Source organism: Saimiri boliviensis, chromosome 11 (genome assembly GCF_048565385.1).
Source record: "Saimiri boliviensis isolate mSaiBol1 chromosome 11, mSaiBol1.pri, whole genome shotgun sequence".
Lineage (NCBI taxonomy): Eukaryota > Metazoa > Chordata > Mammalia > Primates > Cebidae > Saimiri > Saimiri boliviensis.
This window is the reverse complement of record NC_133459.1, coordinates 109,521,695-109,543,526: the sequence shown is the minus strand read 5'-3', so window position 1 is coordinate 109,543,526 and position 21,832 is coordinate 109,521,695. Positions and strand designations below refer to the sequence as shown.

General features: G+C 37.2%; 1 protein-coding gene across 1 annotated transcript; it reads left to right on the top strand.

The window, feature by feature from the left end:
• Positions 1-496: 496 nt before the first annotated feature.
• Positions 497-20,736, top strand: VCAM1 (vascular cell adhesion molecule 1). Its single transcript, XM_003933254.4, has 9 exons — positions 497-693; positions 1,245-1,520; positions 3,919-4,239; positions 5,548-5,814; positions 10,817-11,092; positions 12,926-13,246; positions 14,133-14,399; positions 16,232-16,498; positions 19,817-20,736. The coding sequence occupies exons 1-9, from the start codon at positions 630-632 to the stop codon at positions 19,975-19,977; spliced, it is 2,220 nt and encodes a 739-aa protein (XP_003933303.1). The 5' UTR covers positions 497-629; the 3' UTR covers positions 19,978-20,736.
• The last annotated feature ends 1,096 nt before the right edge of the window (positions 20,737-21,832 follow it).

Genomic DNA, 21,832 nt, shown 5'->3' with positions numbered 1-21,832 from the left:
CCTTTTTAAAAATTGACTCACCTAAGGAAATAACTTTTTCCTTTTTCTTGTAAGAGAAAAAATTTCATCTCTTTTAGAATTGTAAATATATTTCCTTGATGGAGAAAATCAGTTCACATGATATTGTGGTTATTTATCCAGTTCAAAAACCAGAGTATAATTCACTACTCTTTCTCCTTTTTTTCTCTTTCCACTCCTGCTCCCCATCTCACATTGGACTTAGAAAGCTTCATTCTGCAATCAGCATTGTACTTTATCTTCCCAGTAAACATAGCCTTTTGGAGTCAAAGATTAGAAAAAGCTTATATTTTGTAGTCTTGGAAGTATCTTCTTTTTCCAGGACAGAGAGAGGAGCTTCAGCACTGAGAGCAACCGAAGGGGTTAATACTGGAACTTGGCTGGGAGTCCGGTCAACTTTTTTCCCAGGCTCTGCCCTGGGTTTCCCCTTGAAGGGATTTCCCTCTGCCTGCCTCTGCAACAAGACCCTTTATAAAGCGCAGACTTTCTATTTCACTCCGCATCGGGCCTCACTGGCTTTAGGAGCTGAACACCCTTCCCCAGGCACTTACAGGTGTGGCACAAATAGGAGTTTTGGAACCACTGCTTTCTCATCACGACAACAACTTAAAATGCCTGGGAAGATGATCGTGATCTTTGGAGCCTCAAATATACTTTGGACAATGTTTGCAATTTGTAAGTTCTTATCTTTGATCTGTTTTAAATGTTAGCATTCCATTTTAGCCCTGGTTTTGGCTCCAGTCAGTTTTGCGATAGCAGTGAAGTAAAGGCACTAGGATTTGAAACAGTAGGAAAAGTTGATTTAGCCTAACTTTTAATATGAAATTAAGTTTTGCTATGTACCATTGTACTGTCATAGTTAGAGCTGACAATTGATGTTTTTTGTTACCTTTTTTTCCAAAGGTAAGTAAGTAATCTGGATCCTGTGGCTAGCAGATCTGTCTCCTTAGTTTTCCATACTTGATATTGAGGTCAAACTTAGCAAATAACAAAACAGCTTTGATAAATGGGCATCGAGGTTGGAACTGAGAATTCTCTTTAGTGAAGATGTTTCCAAAAACTTTATTGGCAGTGACTTCGGTGCTCTTTGGCTATCTTGCAGTTAGTTTGAAGCAGCTTAGGAAAGAGATCAGTCTGATCATATTTTGAACATTATAAAGAGAAGAAGGAATAGAATACTAGACCAACTAGTGGTAAGTTTGCTTCTCTCTTTTTTGCTTTTGCAGCTCAAGCTTTTAAAATCAAGACCACCCCTGAATCTAGATCTCTTGCTCAGATTGGCGACTCTGTCTCACTGACTTGCAGCACCACAGGCTGTGACTCTCCATCTTTCTCCTGGAGAACCCAGATAGATAGTCCATTGAATGGGAAGGTGAGGCATGAAGGGACCACGTCTACGCTGACCATGAATCCTGTTAGTTTCGGGAATGAACACTCTTACCTGTGCACAGCAATTTGCGGATCTAGAAAACTGGAAAAAGGAATCCAGGTGGAGATCTACTGTGAGTGCTTTAGAAAATCTTTGGTTTCCTCTTAATTTTACTTTAAAATATCTTTTTAAAATGATATTTTAAAAAAAGTTTTAAAATAGATATTCACATATTCTTGGCTAAAGAAAATATAGCATCGGGAAAATTAGGGATAGCTAAGGCTAGCCTAAGAGAGAGCAGAAAGCCAAATGCTGGCTTCTATTTCCACCTCCGTCATAAACACATTGACCATGTATAAGACTCAACTTCTCTGTGCTCTAATTTCTTTAGCTGTAAAATGATAATCTCCAAGGTTATTTTTGTTTTATCAAAAAATATTTCCGTTTGATTATATCCTTAAATGTTTACTTGCTTATGTGTCTGATTGATTTATGAATTCTATCCTTCAGGGATCTTTGCATTCATTTACTGTCAGGCAATTTGATGCTTAAAATTAGTTTAAACAGTAAGTAGAAGATCTATAATTAGTAACAGGTATTAGTATAAAAGTTTTCTTCTTAGACATAATTGTTACTATCCGCAAACGTTTCAGTCATTTGACTTTGGAGTTGATACATTTAGGATTTTGATTGGGTGCCGCGAAGCCTTGGTCCTCAGCTTCAAATATACCTATATAATGAATTAGATTTGCCTCACGAACGTGAGTGGATGCCCTAGTTTACCAAGCTGCCAAAATGTATCTCACTCCATTCTCAATTCAGCAAATAAAGTTAGCAAGAGGAGTAAAAAACTAACCAGACATAAATCATTTGTCTTTTGTTACCGATGGCCTCACTTTCTAAAAAACAACCCATTTATGGCCATGTCTTTATGAAGACCTCATTTGATTATATTACTTTGGTTCTGGTCTATTGTACCGGAGCCCAGCTTTCCCCGGTAAGCTTAATGGATTTGCAACAAGTCCCATGTCTTGCTCAAGCTCCCCAAGAAACTGTGCTTGGCCGGCTGCTTTCAATTATGCTGGTTGTACATGCATAGTTTACATCTGTGCAGCCTCCTGAGCTCCTTGAAAGGTCCCCTTATGTAAACACAGGGAAAAGTAGCAAGTTCTTATGTTACCTGACATCAAACTGTGTGGATTAGAGGAACGTTTCTTACAGAATATAAGGGACAGAAATTATTGGTGGAAAAATTAAAAATACCATGTTTTTTCACATAGCGAAGAATTTCCAGCTCTTTTGTCTTTTGCCCATTAGTACCAAATAGTTGAAGACTTAAGAAAGAGAAATGACGCTTCTGGCTTTAATTATGTTGCCTGAGGTTTTCCACCAAGAACGTCTGTTTCTCATTATGTATAACAGTTCTGTCTTTATTCCAAATTTGATTGTAATAGTGGTTAGAGTTGAGACCTTTGTATTCTTTTTGCTACACAGAATTTTGAATCCACCAATATGTTACTTCGCGACAATATGTAATGAAAAAGTAACTCTTGCAAAGGACGCAATGGTCACATAAAATAGTGTATTTCCTTGTGGTAGAAGCTCCAATGGAATACTGGTTGGGACACTGAGTTAGGCATTTCAGGAGGAAAATCTGTGTTCCAGAACATAAAGATTGCACAAATGTATCTTTCTGGTGGATGAATTCCGGTCAGAGGCACCATTTTCAGAAGCTAATTACTTAAAGTTGGTCTTTTCATTTCTTAGTATATCTTGATAATAACTATTCTTTGCAATGACATTTCAAGCCTTGCAGTCATTATCTGTAAAATGGAAATATATCTGCCCTGACTATAAGAGAATGTGATGTAGCATAATGTAAAACTGTGGTAGCAAAACCAAATAATAGAAATCCTGGGTTTATCCCAGCTACTCGGGAGGCTGAGGCAGGAGAATTGCCTGAACCCAGGAGGCGGAGGTTGCGGTGAGCCGAGATCGCGCCATTGCACTCCAGCCTGGGTAACAAGAGAGAAATTCCGTCTCAAAAAAAAAAGAAAGAAAAAAGAAATCCTGAGTTTAAATCCCAGCTTTACCATTTACCAGGTGTGTGACCTTAGGCAAGTTAAGTCAATGTACTAAGTTCGAGTCTTCTTTTCTGTGAAGTGTGATCTCTATCTTTTAGAGTTATTGTGAGGATAAAATAAAGTAGTTCATGTTAAATCCATAGCACAGTGACAGCTACAAGTAGGGTTCAATATAAACATTAATTTTTCTTTCTTCTTTTACTATAATAACATGAAACTCTTAATAGATATAGGATCAGAATAGAATAATCTTCTAAAAAATGTTTGCTTCCAATTCTTGTGCCTTGACCCTACCCCAAATCACAAAAAGGTATTTAAGCAATTCTGCCTTATTAAGGCTGTCTTAACAAAAACACTAGTCTTGATTTGTATTGTGTTAAAGTAGTAAGAGACCTTATATCACATGAAAAGAAAAAGCCCATTCATGTATTTGTTTGGCCTTTGCAGCTTTTCCTAAGGACCCAGAGATTTATTTGAGTGGCCCTCTGGAGGCTGGGAAGCCGATCACAGTCAAGTGTTTGGTTCCTGATGTATACCCATTTGACAGGCTGGAGATGGACTTACTGAAAGGAGATCATCTCATGAAGAGTCAGGAATTTCTGGAGGATCTAGACAGGAAGTCCCTGGAAACAAAGAGTTTGGAAGTAACCTTTACTCCTGTCATTGAGGATATTGGAAAAGTTCTTGTTTGCCGAGCTAAATTACACATTGATGAAATGGATTCTGTGCCCACAGAGAGGAAGGCTATAAAAGAATTGCATGTCTACAGTAAGTACCTGTGCAATATGTTCTAGTCTTTGTGTGAATCCAACCTTGGTTGTGTATAGCAATAAACTTAGCAGCAAAGTCAAAAAGAAACCTGTATATAGTTTCTATTCCATTTGTATTCATTGAGAACATAATGTTTGCCAATAGTATAATTCAATGAAAAGAACAATGGATTTGGACTGGGAAGGCTTGAGCTTAATTTCTGGCTCTATTAATTGTGTGAGTTTGGGTGAGTTAATTTCTCTATTCCCAGTGCATAAAAGGGGTATAGTAATGCCACCTAATTGGATGGGAATACTATCCAATTAGGTGGCATTACTAATGATAAAACATTTTTATATTGTTTTGTAAACTCTTATAGTATTCATTGAAATACTAGTTGCACAGGTATAGAAACTTGACAAGGTGAACACTTATTCTCTGTGTGTTTGTATGTGTGTGTGTGTGCCCATGTGTGTATGCATATGGGTGTATATACACATGTGCATTGGGCAGGGGAAAAGTGATGGGGTTGATTGCCTCGTATCTCCCTGACACTGCCAGGGGATTTATGGCAGTCTTGTAGTTCCAGAGTTGTGTAGGAGTGGCCTCACTGTGCTCTGTTTAGACTAAAATGCTATGTTCTGCACTGGGCACCACAGTTAAAAGGAGTATTGCCAACTATAGCATGTTTAGCTGAAAGAGAATGAGCTGGAAGTGGTTTTAACAATATTTTAAGAAGAATAGTCAAGATAGAGGATATTTTTCCTAAGAGAATACGACACCTGGAAAAGAGAGTGCTAGTTAAGCATTTGAAACACAGTTATATGAAAAAGTGATTTACTTTGTTCTGTAACAACAGAGGACTGAAGTATGGCCAATATGTTTAAATTAGTTATAAAGAGGAGGATTTCAGCTAAATAGGGAGAAATGTGCTAATATGTAGAGCTGTCCAAAAATCAGATTGACTCTTGGAAAGTAGTCGGTTGATTCTCTCAGTAAATGTTGGAGCTGACTTGAATGGGCACTTGGCAAGAATGCTTAAATGGGACTCCTACCCTTAGGTGGGAGGTTAATCCACGTGGTTCTTCTTAGTTTCTGAATATCTATAACCATCTGAAAAACATGAAACACACAAGAAAAGTAACTTGACCAGTTTAGTCAGAAACTAGAATATTTTGAATGAGTCAGCAGTGCTTCATACTAATTTGGCAAAGTAATGTCATCAAATTGGTAGAAGCACGTAAATACTGTCTCAGAGAAATACATTACCTCTCTTGCACTGGGATGCTGCCTAGCAATTGCTAATATTATTCCTTGCCTTTCCAGTATCACCCAAGAATACAGTTATTTCTGTGAATCCATCCACAAGGCTGCAAGAAGGTGGTTCTGTGACCATGACATGTTCCAGTGAGGGTCTGCCACCTCCAGAGATTTTCTGGAGCAAGAAATTAGATAATGGGAATCTACAGTACCTTTCCGGGAATGCAACTCTCACCTTAATTGCTATGAGGAGGGAAGATTCTGGAATTTACGTGTGTGAAGGAGTTAACCTGATTGGGAAAGACAGAAAGGAGGTGGAATTAATTGTTCAAGGTGAGTAGATTGTGAAAAAAGGAATGATAAAAGTGTTGTCACTGGGATTTGGGCAATAGTCACACAGCTTCAATGCTGAAATTGCTGCCCTTAGTTTCACTGATGACCTACCTGATTGCCATGTCCTTTAGCACAAACATATGTTTATACTGCTAGTGATTCTTGGAAGTCTTTCCTCTCAGGGTTCCCATGACTCTGCTTTTCTTTATTTTATTTTATTTTTTATTGTACTTTAGGTTCTGGGGTACATCTGCAGATCATGCAGGGTTGTTGCATAGGTACATATGTGGCAAGGTGGTTTGCTGCCTCTACCCCCCCCATCACCTATATCTGGCATTTTCTCCCCATGTTATCCCTCCCAACATCCCCACCCCCACTGTCCCTCCCCTAGCCATTCCCAACAGACCCCAGTGTGTGATGCTACCCTCCCTGTGTCCATGTGTTCTCACTGTTCAACAGCTGCCTATGATTGAGAATATGCAGTGTTTGATTTTCTGTTCTTGTGTCAGTTTGCTGAGAATGATGGTTTCCAGATTCATCCATGTCTCTACAAAGGACATGAAATCATTGCTTTTTGTGGCTGCATAGTATTCCATGGTGTATATGTGCCACATTTTCCCTGTCCAGTCTATCATCGATGGGCATTTGAATTAGTTCCAGGTCTTTGCTGTTGTAAAATATGCGGCAATGAACATATGTGTGCATTTGTCTTTGCAATAGAATGATTTATAATTCTTTGGGTATATGCCGCATAATGGGATTGGTGGGTCAAATGGAATTTCTATTTCTAGATTCTTGAGGAATCACCACATTGTCTTTCACAATAGTTGAACTAATTTACACTCCCACCAACAGTGTAAAAGTGTTCCTATTTCTCCACATCCTCTCCAGCATCTGTTTTCAACAGACTCTGCTTTTATGATTCTTTTCTATCTCATACCACCTTTTCACTGCTTCATTCCCTCACTTTTTCTCTCCCTCCTGCTCCTTGGATATTGGTATTTTCAAGTTAACACCGCTGGGTCCTCTTCTCTTCACACGCTAGACTCCCAAGAATTGGCCTACAATATGTTGATTACTCCCAAATTCATGTTCCTATTCTATGCTGTTAAATCCTGTCAGTTCTGCCTCAAAGTGCTCCCTGGAATATGACCTCTTCTTCAACCTTCTTGCTGTCGCCTTAGTTTATCATCTCTCATTTGGGCTCTTGCAAGATATTTCTACATAACAGTATTGACTGAACACCAGATATGTTTCTGGCATTTAACATATGCTGTCTGCAATCTTCAAGAAATAACTAAAAAGTAGGTATTTTGTGTTCATTTTACAGATGAGAGAGTGGAATCTCCCAGAGATTAATAATGACATCACCCATTGATTGAACACCTACTATTTCCCAAGAATTCTACCTTCTGCTTTATGTATTTTATCTCATTAATCTTTACTAAAACACTATTAAAAATCCAGGCTCAGCATACTTCATACTTTTCCTGGGGCTAAACAGCTCTTCAGTTGCATTTATCATTATTTTAATACAGGTTCATTTTAATGAAAACTGCTTCATCTTTTAAATTTTATAGCTAATTATCTAATTTCTTTTTTAAAATATTATTTTTAATTGCTAAATCATGATTGTGTACATTTATAGATTACAGTGTGATGTTGGATATAGGTATCCAATGTAGAATGATTAAGTCAACATATCCATTGCCTCACTAACTTCTTTGTGGTGATAAATTTGAAATTCACTTTCTTAGCTATTTTTAAATATACAATATATTACCATTAGTTATAGTCATCATGATGTGCAATAGATCCCAACAACTTACTCTCCTGTCCAACTGGACCTTTGTACTCTTTGGCCAACATCTCCTTATTCCCTTCCTCTCCTCCCTCAAGCCTTTGGCAACCACCATTCTACTCTCTACTGCTATGACTTTAGAAGTAGATCCCACATACAGGTGAGATCACGAGGTACTGGTCTCTCTGTGCCTGGCTTGTTAGACTTAGCATGATGTCCTCTGGGCTCATTCCTGTTGTTGCAGATGACAGAATTTCCTCTTTTGTTTTTTAAGGCTATATAGTATTTCACGTATTTTATGGCTAATTGTCTTTAAATAGTCTCCCTGCTAACATTCTGTCCCCAATACAATCAATCTTATGCACCATTCCCAGAGTTTATTACCTTAAACAAAAAGGGGCTCATTTTCTGTAATTTCAATCACATTTCTTAAAACAGTCACAGAGAACTCTTTACGGTCTGGTCAGAGACTCCCTCTGCAGCTTCGTTGATAACTTGAGTGCCTCTGCTTATGCTGTTCCTTTTGCCTGAAATGGCCTTTCTCCTTCCTTCATCTGGCAAAGTCTTAGCCATTCTCGAAGACAAAGCTCATGTCAGCCTCCCAGTTCCAGACTGTGTCAGACCAAACGACTTATTCCTTCCTTTGTGTACACTCAATTGTCCTTACAGTCATGTATGCATTTCTGTTCAGTTTAACGCATATTAAGAGCCCTTATCCAGGAATCTAAGATTTGTACTTGGTACTGGGGGTACAGACATAAAAAAGATATGACAACTTCCCTCGGGGAGCATACAAACTAGGAAGGAAGGACAGGTATATAAATAGATAATTCAAATATTCTTTAGCAAGAGACAAAATAGTATGTCTTTTTAAATGTATTTTTCCACTAAACTGTAAAATCCTGCTGTGGACACAATTGTTCATGCCTATAATCCCAGCATGCTGGGAGGCTTATAAGTGGAAGGATTGCTTGAGGCCAGGAGTTTAAGACCAGCCTGGGCAACATAATGAAACCTCCTGTTTCTATTTAATTTAAAAAAAAATCTGTAAACTCCTTAAACTCAGGAATTCTGTGCATGTGTGTGTCTGTGAATGTTTGGATTCTTATCACATTACCTAATACATAATAAATGTTCAGCAAATGCTTGTTGAATTAATGAGTAGATTATAAACATGAGAAGCATAGTCTTTTCTTTGTTTTGGGAGATGAGGTCTTGCTATGTCGCCCAGGCTGGACTCAAACTCCTGGTCTCAAGTGATCTTCCTGCCCTAGCAGTCTGAGTAGCCGGGATTATAGCCACTATACCCAGCTCAAATTTTTAAAATATGAAAACATTGTATTTAAACTTGAACAATTAAAATAAAAATCAAACTCACTAGAAGTAGATTACCTCAGTTGGATGTTAGGTGAGCATTCTCAAGTGACCAGGAAAGATGTTACACTAATAAAACTGTGTAAAGCCAATCATTCATCCTGGAATAGTGCCACCCATAATAAACTGTATCCTATTTCAATGTACAAAGGGTATGTATTTTGGGTTTGGGGAGAGCTGTTTTGTACTTTTCATCACACGGGATACTACTGAGCTAAAGTACTGAAGGTACTTTCAAAAACGCTTTCAGCTACCTAAAAGAGTTACTCCTCCCGAGATTCCAAGTTCACGTGGCAATACATGTGGCCACTGTAAAGAATAATCTGAGAAATGTTCACACACAGGAAGTGGATCTGTTTTTAAAGTTCCTCATTCTCACACTAGCATTTAAGAAATGTGGAAGCTCTGGTTGTTTTAGTGAATGAGCTCTCTTTCAAAATTTAATAGCTTATCAGTTTATTGAGGTAATTTGAGGAGAATCTACTTTACAAAATGCTAAGATGTCACAATTAGACAAAGCTATTGAGAAAAATAACTTATGGCACAGATGAGAGACATGTAAGATGTAATATGTTTGGATTATTTATATTTTGAGGAGCTTTCTTTTATCTCAAGCCTGTAATTTACAAGGAAGATTTCAGTGATTTTTATTGGGGGGCAGGGCCAGGTCTCATCTGTTGCTTTCAGAGTTGCCCAAACACTCCCAGTTTCTTCAGGGGAACAGAGCCAGAATGTGGTGTTCCCTTTCTCCCTAAATAGCAGTCATCCAAAAGAAGCCCCTGTGCTCAGCAGGTATAGCACTGATGGCCAAAGAGTATTCCTGGATATTTGAGTCTTAGGAATTTGCCCTCACGTCTCAGCTTTCAGATCCTGAATTAATTGTAAAATATTTTCATATTGCATCAGGCAAATTTTGGAGGTGACATGTATCTCTTTAATGCTTAGATTTTGACTTTGATTTCAGGGTGAATCTATGTGACTTTCAATGGCATAACAGTATTATTGGAACAGAGCACTAAACTTGTCCACTGTCAGTATTATATCTAATTAGAAGATAGTTTGTAGCTTTTTCCAGTACCTCTTTTAGATCGTTTTATGGCTATATGAGGATGGCTTGATTTAGTTGTAGCAACTGAAAAACTGAGATCTTAAATCAGACCCACCTGGCATCAAGTCTTAATTTTGCTACTTACTTGCAAACTGGCCAGAGTTATTCAGCATTTCTGAGCCTAAATTTCCTCAAGAAGAAAAAGGAGGGGGAAAAGGAGGAAGAGAAAGAGTAGAAGCACAAACAGAAAGAGAAGACAAAGAAGAAAGAATAGTACCAGTGTATGAAATTGTTGTGGGGATTAAATGAGATTTATATAAACACACACACACTATATATATACAAACACATCGTATATATATACACTATATAGTATATATACATGATATATGTATACGATATATATATATATAGTAATTTACATAGTGCTTGACACACAAGAACCACTTCAATTATCTGAGCGATTGTTCACTCTTACCGTGATTTGATAAACTACATTTGAGCAGAGACTCGATTATTGCTATGAAGAGATACCAACCTCTCTTGACAAAATTGTATCTATTCATTTTGTTAAATGAATGAATCAACAAACTATTATGGTTTTATTTTTAAAAGATGTGATCTCATTTGTGATGGTCCCAGGGTGGAAAAGAGTAATTTCTTCTTGGCATAGATGTTAGCTGAAAGGAGATCAGGAAAAATAAAGATCATATGTCAGAATGTGAAAAGAAGAAAAGAGTCTTACGTTCTTTTCATCTTGTTTTCCACCTCTGTTCCAGAGAAACCATTTACTGTTGAGATCTCCCCTGGACCCCGGATTGCTGCTCGGATTGGAGACTCAGTCGTGTTGACATGTGGTGTCATGGGTTGTGAGTCACCATCTTTCTCCTGGAGAACCCAGATAGACAGTCCTCTGAGCGGGAAGGTGAAGAGTGAGGGGATCAATTCCACACTGACCCTGAGCCCTGTGAGTTTTGAGAACGAGCACTCTTACCTGTGCACAGTGACTTGTGGACATAAGAAAGTGGAAAAGGGAATCCAGGTGGAGCTCTACTGTAAGTGTTTTTCAGAATCGTTTACTCCTTTTTTTTTTTTTCTCAGTTTCATTGGAAGAAAAAGAATGCAAGTCTCTGATGTGCAATGAGATCCATGTTTAGTAAAGGAATTTAGCATTGTGAATTGTTCCCAAATCTGAATCAGAATGGTTTGATGCAACATAATTCACCTAAATCTTAAGTATAGATCACATGTGTACACAGCACCCACAATCCTTGGTTTGTGCCTTGTCAGTACTCTCTCAGTGTGCACTTGGACACACTCCATGCTGCAGGCAAGTGCAGTGGGGTGAGTGCCCATTCAGATGACTGGGTGGAGGTGACTGCTGGTCAGTGACTCCGATTGGGAATGAGTAGTTTTAAACTGTTTTAAGGCACTGTTTTAAAGGCACATTTGAAGAGCTGTCTGCAGGATGGGAAAAAAACATAAGGGAATAGGAAGCAGAAGAAAGCAAAAATTAAAGATAAGAAGTTAGATTGGAGATGGGGATGGTCAGTGGCAGTGGCTCCGCTGAAAAGTAGAATCGGGAAGCAGCACTAGATGTTAATGTTCATTTATACCACATACATATACTACACTTTCTCTTACTCTTCTTGTCGTCTTAATAAACATTCTTTGCAACCTCAATTCTCAGGACTTGACATTGATGGAGTTCCTCAGTCTATATTGAATGAGGAACAAAATATGCAAAGTGACCATAAAGTTATTTTTTTGAGAGGGTCACTCTGCCTTATTTTATTCAGTAGAACTCAAGAGAACATATTGTAGAGATTTTCTACCAGAAACCCTCACCAAACTTGTGTTACCCTTGAGGATTTTGTTCAGAGTGAGTTAGAGTATACCTGTAAAGGGATTGGGGTCTCTCAAAAGAAGGATAAATTTTATTTGCATTATCATATTACACAGAGTCCATGATCTGCTGAGATAGGCACATTCTCAGCAGAAATGAGAACCAGCCGTGGAGTCTCATTGCGACATAGAAATAAATGAGCGCGTATTGCTTTAACAACATTTTGCTTAAGGAAAAAAAAAAGTTTAAGCATTATTCTTGCCCTTGATAGCTATTTTAGTCTCATTTTTATTGATTTGTACTATGTTATAAAGAATACAGTTAAGGCAGTTCTTATCTTGATTGCAAGTATTATCTGAGAAATATTTAAAACTTGCCATCTAAATTTGGTCATTAAAATTTAAACTAAGTTGAGAACTTCCCTGTTTGCCTTATTTGATACTGAGAGACCACACAGCTCTGTAAAACCAAAGCTGGGCTCTGAAGTCAGAGAAGTACGGATTCTTAGTCCATCTCAGTGACTTACTAGGTATAATGCATGATGAAAGTCCCTTAGCCTCTGTATGTTTCAGTATTTCTTGCTATAAAATAAGTTAAGTAATACCGATTTTGCGTAGCTGCTTTGAAGACTGAGATAATGAATATTAAAGGACTAGTTTATACTAAGTATTCAATGTAGCATGGAAAATATTTAAAACATTTAAAATACATACTGACTAAATAAGATGATAGAAACCAATATGGACTTAGAAAAGATCAAGCCATGGCACACAGCAAAATTGCATATTAAGAAGAAAAAAATAAGAAGGGAAAATTTATTACTCAATGACTGGATGTACTAAGTAGTTTTTGCTTCCAATATTATTCATATATAGTATCATAAATATGCCACTTATAAATACTGTGATGACTTATATATTGACAGTCTTTCTATGCCAGGTGAATTAAAGCTGTTGTTTTGAGGACTTTACATTTAATAAAGCTTAGCTCAATTTTTCCTTGAATGTCGTGTATAAAAGTCATTTTTGCTTGTGATTTGCAGCATTCCCTAGGGATCCAGAAATTGAGATGAGTGGTCTCCTCGTGAGTGGGAGCCCTGTCACTGTAAGTTGCAAGATTTCTGGTGTGTACCCCTTTGACCGGTTGGAGATTGAATTACTTAAGGGGGAAACTATTCTGAAGAATAAGGAGTTTTTGGAGGATATGGATATGAAATCCCTAGAGACAAAAAGTTTGGAAATGACCTTCGTTCCTACCATTGAAGATAATGGAAAAGTTCTTGTTTGTCAAGCTAAGTTACATGTTGCAGAAATGGAATTCGAACCCAAACAAAGGCAGACTACACAGACACTTTATGTCAATGGTAAGTTTATATATGTGATATCTACAGTTTAGTATCTGTCTCTTTATCGTGTTTTCCAGGCAATAGGTAGCATAAGGTTAATCGTTAAAACCTCTGTGAAGAAAAAAACATAACTGAAAAGAAATGGCAAAATAATTATGATTGTAACAAATCATCCTCCCTAAACCTAAAATAGTATCTATTTACTGGCTTATGATTCTTTGAGTTGGCAATTTGGGAGGGGGCCAGCTAGGCAGTTATTCTGCCCAATATGGTATTAGCTGAGCTCACTCATTCATTTTCAGTAAGGTTAGCAGGGCTGACTGGTCTCAGATGACTTCTCTCACATGTCTGGAGTCATATCTGGGTGGGATGACTTGGCCTCTCTTTCTTTGCATGATGTCACCCTCACAGTAGCCTAGATTTACTCACCAGAGCTCAGTGTTTCAAGAAGGTATAAATGAAAGCAGCCTCTTCAAGGACTGGGTTTGGAAGCCCTACAGTGTTACTTCTTCTTCCGCATTTTATTAGTCAAAGTGGGTCATGAGGCCAGCCTAGAGATTAAAGGGTGGAAAAATAGATCACAGTTTTTCACAGGAAATTCATAGTCATGTTGACTCTACCATAAATGACAGTACACACTATATTGACCATCACCATTCTTTGGTTGCAAGGGAGTGCCTACTGAACTTATTTCCATTAGAAAACACCATGACTTGTCCACGTTCTACTCTGTCATTTGGTGTCAGCTAAAGTAAATGAGGATCTAAACCTCTTGTGGTAAATTATCAAGGTTTATAAACTGCTTGAGTCTGCTGAACTCATAGACCAATTTTGCAACATTATTAAAACTCTTGGGAACTCAGGGAATAAGGGGTCAAGCTAACAAGTCTCTCTGCCTTTTCAGTTGCCCCCAGAAACACAACTATCTCGGTCAGGCCTTCTTCCATCCTGGAGGAAGGCAGTTCTGTGAATATGACGTGCTGGAGCCACGGGCTCCCTGCTCCGAAAATCCTGTGGAGCAGGCAGCTACCTAACGGGGAGCTACAGCCTCTTTCTGAGAATGCAACTCTGATCTTAATTTCTACAAAAACGGAAGATTCTGGGGTTTATGTGTGTGAGGGAATTAACCAGGCTGGAAGAAGCAGAGAAGAAGTAGAATTAATTATCCAAGGTGAGTAGAGTGTGAATAATGAGTTATCCTTGCTAGTAAGTTATTTTGGATATGTTACTGATTATGAGGAAAGGCTTCTTTGAAAACAAAATGTTTACTACAAAAGTGTGTTGCGGGTTTTGAAGAGTTTATGATGTTTTCAGAGTGTGGAGACATCTCCTGAAATTGTCCTTTCTCATGAATTGTTACAAGTTTCTTATCCTGGGATTCTTTTAAACTCAAGTGAAATGCGAGCCTTCAGGGCCTGTGTCAGAAGTTTCTCTTACACTTAGGAGGCAATAGGTATTGTGTTGAAATAAAAATAGGAAGAGGAATATCTGGATTTGGAATTATGTAGGATTAAAGCCACCGTATCTAGCTAAATTGAACTCTGAGTGGTAATCTCACAAGAAGGTCAGTAGTATTTGCTTAGAAGCCTAAGCTAGCACTTAAACCTTTTGCAAATTCTGAGATTATGTGTAGCGGTGACTCTGCCCTCTGGTTCATCAGCCTGAGAGCATGGAACCACTAAAGTAGATTAAGTCAACAGATCTAGGCCCCTTCTCTCCAGGATGCAGACCCAAGATTGAGAACAAGACAATTTCTAGTTCACAGGTTTAAGCCATATGCAGTTATGAGCAAAATCATCAAGTGATCAATTTGGATTTCCTGCATCCCTTTCCTTTTGGGTATCAGGATCTTTTCTTTGCCAAGGCTGTCATTTCCTCTCTTATCCCTTGGTATTATTCCCACTAAAGTATTAGTGACTTTCTTATTATCTCAATTCAATAAGATTTGATTTGTATTTTAGAAGAAGAATCTTGGAAAGGCAATGCGCAACCTTAAAAACAAAAACAAAAACAGACAAACAAACAAAAAACACCTTTTAGGTGGTTGTCATGACCTTGGATGGGGAAAGAATTTCAAATCAACTTATAAAATAGAAGACCTTAATAAGGATTAAAAATTGGTGATATGGTACCTCCCTCCAAAGGTTCTTGCATTAATAGAGATGTTATATGTCAAGTAATTAGCCCAGTGCCTGGAACTTAATAAATGCCGGTAGTGTTGTTAAGGATAGCGAAAATGCCACATCTGTACAGCTTAACTTCTTGATTGAAGGATCAAACTCAAAACTCGGAAACCTGTAAAGGCCTTTGTACTTCAAGGAAATTTTTGCAAAACAGTATTACAAAAAATTAGTTTTCTGTTTCACATTTGAATTCTATAGCTCTTGATTAAACACTTTATTCATCTATTTTCACACTGCTATTAAGATGTTACTTGAGATTGGGTAATTTATAAATAAAAGAGGTTTAATTGACTCACCGTTCCACATAGCTAGGAAGACCCCACAAAATGTGCAATCATGGCAGAGGTGAAAGAGAAGCAAGGTATGTCTTAACATGGTGGCAGGCAAGAGAGACTGAGGAATTGTCACACTTTAAAACCAAAAGTTCACCATCACAAGAACAGCATGGGGAAAACAGTCCCCATGATTCAATCACCTCCCACCAGGTTCCTCCCTCCACACCTGGGGATTACAATTCAAGTTGAGAGCTGGATGGGGACACAGAGCCAAACCATATCAACCACCAATTCTCTGTGCTAGGCTGCATAAATAATTATATTAAGGAACATGAAAGAAGTATAAGCCATGTAATCTCTCAGTTAAAACATGATCATTTCCAGCAATCCAGCAATGCTTGACTTCTTTATTTGCCCTTCTTAATATTTAATGCAAACACTAAGCATGATTCGCTCTGTGGTAGCTGTTGCTGATGTTATTAAATTAATGTGGAATTGGTTTATACTTCACTCAATCCGAGATGCCTTTTAAATTCTCTTTACAGTTACTCCAAAAGACATAAAACTTATAGCTTTTCCTTCTGAGAGTGTCAAAGAAGGAGACACTGTCATCATCTCTTGTACATGTGGAAATGTTCCAGAAACATGGATCATCCTGAAGAAAAAAGCAGAGACAGGAGACAGAGTACTAAAATCGATAGATGGTGCTTATACCATCCGAAAGGCCCAGTTGGAGGATGCGGGGGTGTATGAATGTGAATCTAAAAACAAGGTTGGCTCACAATTAAGAAGTTTAACACTTGATGTTCAAGGTGAGTTTGTTTTGTGTTTTTGATTTTTGTTTTTGTTTTCTTGGTAATAGTTCAGAGGTTCCATGGATTACTAAGAGTTTCCAGTATTTGATGAATGAGTGGGCAAAATGGAGCTGTGGTTTATTTCTTAGTGGTTCTTGAAATAATCAAGCACAGCTGCTTTATCCTATAAAGTTCAGCCAGGAAGTTGACATTAATCATTGGTGAGTGAGGAATTCTTGCTTGCTTTTTTCAGTTTACAATTCGTCATTTGTCTCTGAGGTCTTGCAGCTGCTAAATATTTAACTATATATTCAAAGCTTTTCCCTGGAGGTTACAAGGAAACTGAAGAAGTAGGATTGGCACACTGAAAAAGAAGCGTTCTATCCAGACTCCCTTCCTATCAGAAGGAAACACTATTTGCTGAACATGGTGTAACTGCAATTTTCTGGACCGACTCTTTTCAGGATAATAATTGGGAATAGTAAACTTGATCCTGAACAACGTGAAAAAAAAATCTCTAGACTATAGAAAAGCCCCATTAAAACTACAAGCCCCTTCCCATCCTACTCTATTCTGATGGACAGAGAAAGAGAGGAGCAATATCCTCACTGGAGAAACTTCAGGGGCCCCTTAATCTCCTAAGCCGTCTTGTGAATGCACAGTAGGTAGGATCTACTGATCTTATCAGTGTAAGCAGGATACGTCAGCCTTGGCTGATAAGTCTCACAGCCCTTGCTCACCAATTAGCTGCGATTGTGTAATGGAAGCCATATTTGGCAGTGGAGTGCAAACAGGACTGCAAACAAATGCCAAGTCTTAAGAGGTCTGGCACTTGGCTATCGGAGTTAGCAACCACTTGTCAATGCAGAGAAAACTTGAATCTAGGTCAGAAACAGGTAAAATTTGTGTTCCTCTGACCAAATTTCTCAAAATGGCAAGGCTTACCATATATATGTTTTTGCAAACATGACAATATCTCTACATCCATCTAGAAATGTTAAAGAAGGGGAAAACTCTCGATTATATGTAAAACTTTTAGTCATCCACCTACAGTGATTATTCTGAAAAGAGTTGATCTAGCCATGAAGTTACTATGTGTTCAAAGAAGGGAATATTTATTTTGTATCATGTCATTCAAAATGATACCGTGTTATACGTAATCAGTGCTTCCAATGAGGTTGGAGATTATTCTAGACAGATTGCAATCTCAGTTATGAGTAGGCTGAAATTTATTCACCCCTATTTTCTTTAATCCTTAATGCCTCTAGGAGACCCTTAGTTAAGCCTAGCCCAGGAAATTGGTCCACTAACATTTCTCTAATTCTGTAATTAATTGTTATCTTTTAAAGACACATTAGACGTGCTTCTCTATTCTTTAACTCTGCCTCACACACATTGCTTTATTTTCTAATTGCTTTATTAGCCAAATACATAGTTGCTACTTTTTACTCATTATTTAAATGAACAATCAACGAATATTAGCCACTCAGCTAGAAACTCATGCCCCTAAACTGAATATAGTTTAAAATAGTTAAATTTTTAATGAAGACCAAAAAATGGACATTTTTCTGGGTATTTTGAACACTCTTCTTTTGTATTTGGCTGAATTTTTTATTTGTTTCATTTTGTCTTGGCTTGAATGTAGTCCATTAATAGAAATCACCAGGAGTTTTCAAAGATATTCAGTGTTTATACAATTAATAGAAAATCGTATTTGAAGGTTACCCTGGCAACCGCCGTGGCAGCAAGTTTGTGTTTTTCTGCAGATGCCTGCGGGGAAGATTGAAAGGCATAAGATAATATATATTACATTGAAAAGAGGGCAATAGAAATAGAAATACTGTTTCTCAGCCTGTCATCAATATTGATGCCTAACCATAATCATGTTGATGGACATCCTATTAAAATATTACCCTTATACTTTGACTAGCTCAGTTCTAGCAAAGGACAGTCAAAAAGTGAGGCAATTATCATTATGCTTAGGGTGAACTCTTTTTCTTCAATAATTTGAAAAAATGACTTCACATCATTTGATGCTGGTGATTCTTTTTTACTTTGTTGACCTCCAGTGATTAGAAAGCTCTGGAAAGAATGTAGTAACCAACAAAGTCAGATTTCTAGTTTCTGCCAGGACTCAGACAATGTATATGCCATTTGGTGAAACTTAATACTTGAGTGGTCACAGGATGCTGTGCAAACGAAGTATAAACAGAAGTCAGTCTTCAGAAAATGACACACTATCTTCTTCAGATGTTCTTATAAAGTTAAGATGTTAAATGGTATAGCAGCTGTCAGATGAGTTTTTTTTAGCAGATTAGAAAGGATACTAATTTTAAAGTTTTTGTACACTGTTACCTACTGTACTCCATTTACAACTAAATGGCAAAATGGCAAAATGTAGAGAGGAAAAAATGTTATTAGCATTTAAAAAATATTTTGGGGGGACCAACTACGCCAAGCAGTGAGTCAGGTGCTGGCTGTTGAGTGATGGACCAAAAAGAAAATAGACATACATGTATTGATGTTATTTACAGCCTAGGGGAGGAAACTAAACTTAATAGGTAATTATATGGATAAATGTTTAATTAAAAGCCGTGATGAGGGGTTTGAAGGGAAAATTAATGTGTTTTGGGACTATGTTGAGGTTCTTAATTTAGAATGAGGGAAATGTAGATCAGAGAATGCCTTTGAGTAAGAAACATTTAAACTATAGCATAATACTGTCCAAAGAACTCCAGTTTACCAAAAGCTGATATAAATGCTGAAGAGGAAAAACATTAATATGACCTATTTCTGACATACAAAACACAGAAACTTTTATATATCTCTGAAAAGGCCATTGGTAAGATTTGGTTTTTCTCTTTCTATCTTATTTGTGGAATTTAGCTATAATAGTCACACTTTGAATGTTATAAGGGTTTTCTTAGAGAACTGGTTAGTCATTTCAATTTATGGTCATCAGAGTCTCAGTTCTTTAGTAGATATTTTTATTTCCCAAAGCAAGTGCCTCTCTCCAATTCCTGTTCTTGTTAAAAGAGTGCTAAAATCTTTTGTACCTTCCCTTCCATTTTACAACTGAACTGAATCTATTTGAATCCAAGTTTGTGGAAACCAACAGCTATCATCTTGAGATCCATCGTGACTGTAGCAACCACCAGCTGGTTATTTGGATAATTCAGAGAAAATGCATCTTGAGTCCTGATGGTCCTTGTCACTGCTTTGATTCCCTTCTCTTTGGAGAAACAGTTGTATTGTTATAGTAAAAATGTAACTGTTATTATTAAATGCTATCTTTTTATACTAGAAATTAATTGCATCTATTTTGTTATTTTCCAGGAAAAGAAGACAACAAAGACTATTTTTCTCCTGAGCTTCTCATGCTCTATTGTGCATCCTCCTTAATAATACCTGTCATTGGAATGATAATTTACTTTGCAAGAAAAGCCAACATGAAAGGGTCATATAGTCTTGTAGAAGCACAGAAATCAAAAGTGTAGCTGATGCTTGATACGTTCAACTGGAGACATCATTTATCTGTGCACATCCTTGAAGCTACTCATCATTCCATGAGAAAAGCAATGAGCTGAGAAGTCAGACTTCCCTGAATGTATTGTACTCGGAAAGAAATGCCCACCTACACCCCTGGCTGTGAGCAAAAAGTCGAAGAAAAACTTGCTGCCTGAAAAGTAGTAACTGCCATCAAGATGAGAGAGCTGGAAGAGTTCCTTGATTTGTATATACAATAACATAATTTGTACATATGTGAAATAAAATTATGCCATAGTAAGATTGCTTAAAATAGCAACATTTTATATTTAGATAGTTAAGACAGCTAGCATTGCTTGGACTATTATAATTTAATGCATTTTAGGAAAATTTCCCATTAATATTGACTGACAGCTGACCTTTGTTATCTTTCTTCTATTTTATTTCCTTTAACAAAATTTTATTCCTATAAAGTTCATTGAGAATAATTTCAGGTTTTGTAAAGATGCCAGGGTTTTATGTTTTTTATAGACAAATAATAACCAAGGAGAGCACTGGGTTGACTTTCAGGTACTAAATACCTCAACCTATCGTATAATGGTTGATTGGGTTTCTCTGTATGGTACTGGCATGGTACGGAAATGTTTCACAATGTTCATTCTTCAGTCTCTTGTGCAGCTTTCTCAATGTGGTCTAAAAATGCAACTTCTGGTTTTCTTTTGTAAATGTTTAGATTTTTTGTAGTAAAGTCATAATTTCTGGAATTAGAACGGTTGTATGTTTATTTATTATAAACTGCCTCCTTTAGTCACATTGTAGCTCTTTCTGAAATGCCAAGTTATAAAGTAAAATATTCAAACTATGGAAATAATGCAGATACTCAAAATGTAACCCTCAGGCTACTTTTAATTAAAATTGCTGTAGGAACTTGATAAAAAAGTTAGATTTCTTTGTGCCATACTACGATATTGAATAGAAATATCTGGTTTTAGGTCCCTGAAATCTGTAATTTTTAATTTAAAAAAATACACAAAAAGATTTAATACAGATGAACATGCACATGCTAATAGGCAACAAATGAACACCTATGTATGAAACAATAAGAGCAAGAGATACCGTAACTATTCTTCAGGGCCTTTTATATGCCACATACTGATGGCAATGCTCTTCCCTCACTGAGCAGTAACCCATAAATATCCTGAATTATGCACTGATCATTTCCATGCTTCCTCTGGATGTTTTATACCTGTCTATGTACCCCTAAGTAGTACATTACTTAGTTTTGCCAGATTTTGCATTTTATATAAATACAATCCAATTATATATTTGCCTGGCAACTTTATTCTTTCACTCAAAGTTATGTTTTCTAACAATACATTCATGTTGTTGTGTAGATATAGGTCGTTCATTTTTCTCCACTTGGAATGGATTTTTTTTAACTTTTAAGTTAAGGGTTACAAGTGCAGGTTTGTTACATGGGTAAACTTGTGTCATGGGATTTGTTGTACAGATTATTTAATTGCCCACGTATTAAGCCTAGTACCCATTAGTTGATTTTCTTGATCCTCTCCCTCCTCCCACCCTCCACCCTTCTAAAGGCTCCAGTGTGTGTATTCCCCTCCATGTGTCCATGTGTTCTCATCATTTAGCTTCCACTTAGGAGTGATAACATGTGGTATTTGGTTTTCTGTTTCTGTGTTAGCTTGCCAAGGATAATGTCTTCATCCATGTCTCTGCTTCATCCATCCTCCAGCTTCATCCATGTCTCTGCAAAGAAGATGATCTCATTCTTTTTTATAGCTGTATAGTTGGAATGGATTTTTTTATACAATGCAATGTGGGCATACAATCTCATCTTTTTTAGAT

What these genes read in the sequence shown, in the direction of transcription:
- VCAM1 (XM_003933254.4), top strand. Translation starts at nt 630, where the DNA reads ATGCCTGGGAAGATGATCGTGATCTTTGGAGCCTCAAATATACTTTGG. An exon ending in AATCCAGGTGGAGATCTACT is followed by an intron (nt 1,521 to 3,918) that starts GTGAGTGCTTTA and finishes TGGCCTTTGCAG; the next exon opens with CTTTTCCTAAGGACCCAGAG. An exon ending in AGTAGAATTAATTATCCAAG is followed by an intron (nt 14,400 to 16,231) that starts GTGAGTAGAGTG and finishes TTCTCTTTACAG; the next exon opens with TTACTCCAAAAGACATAAAA.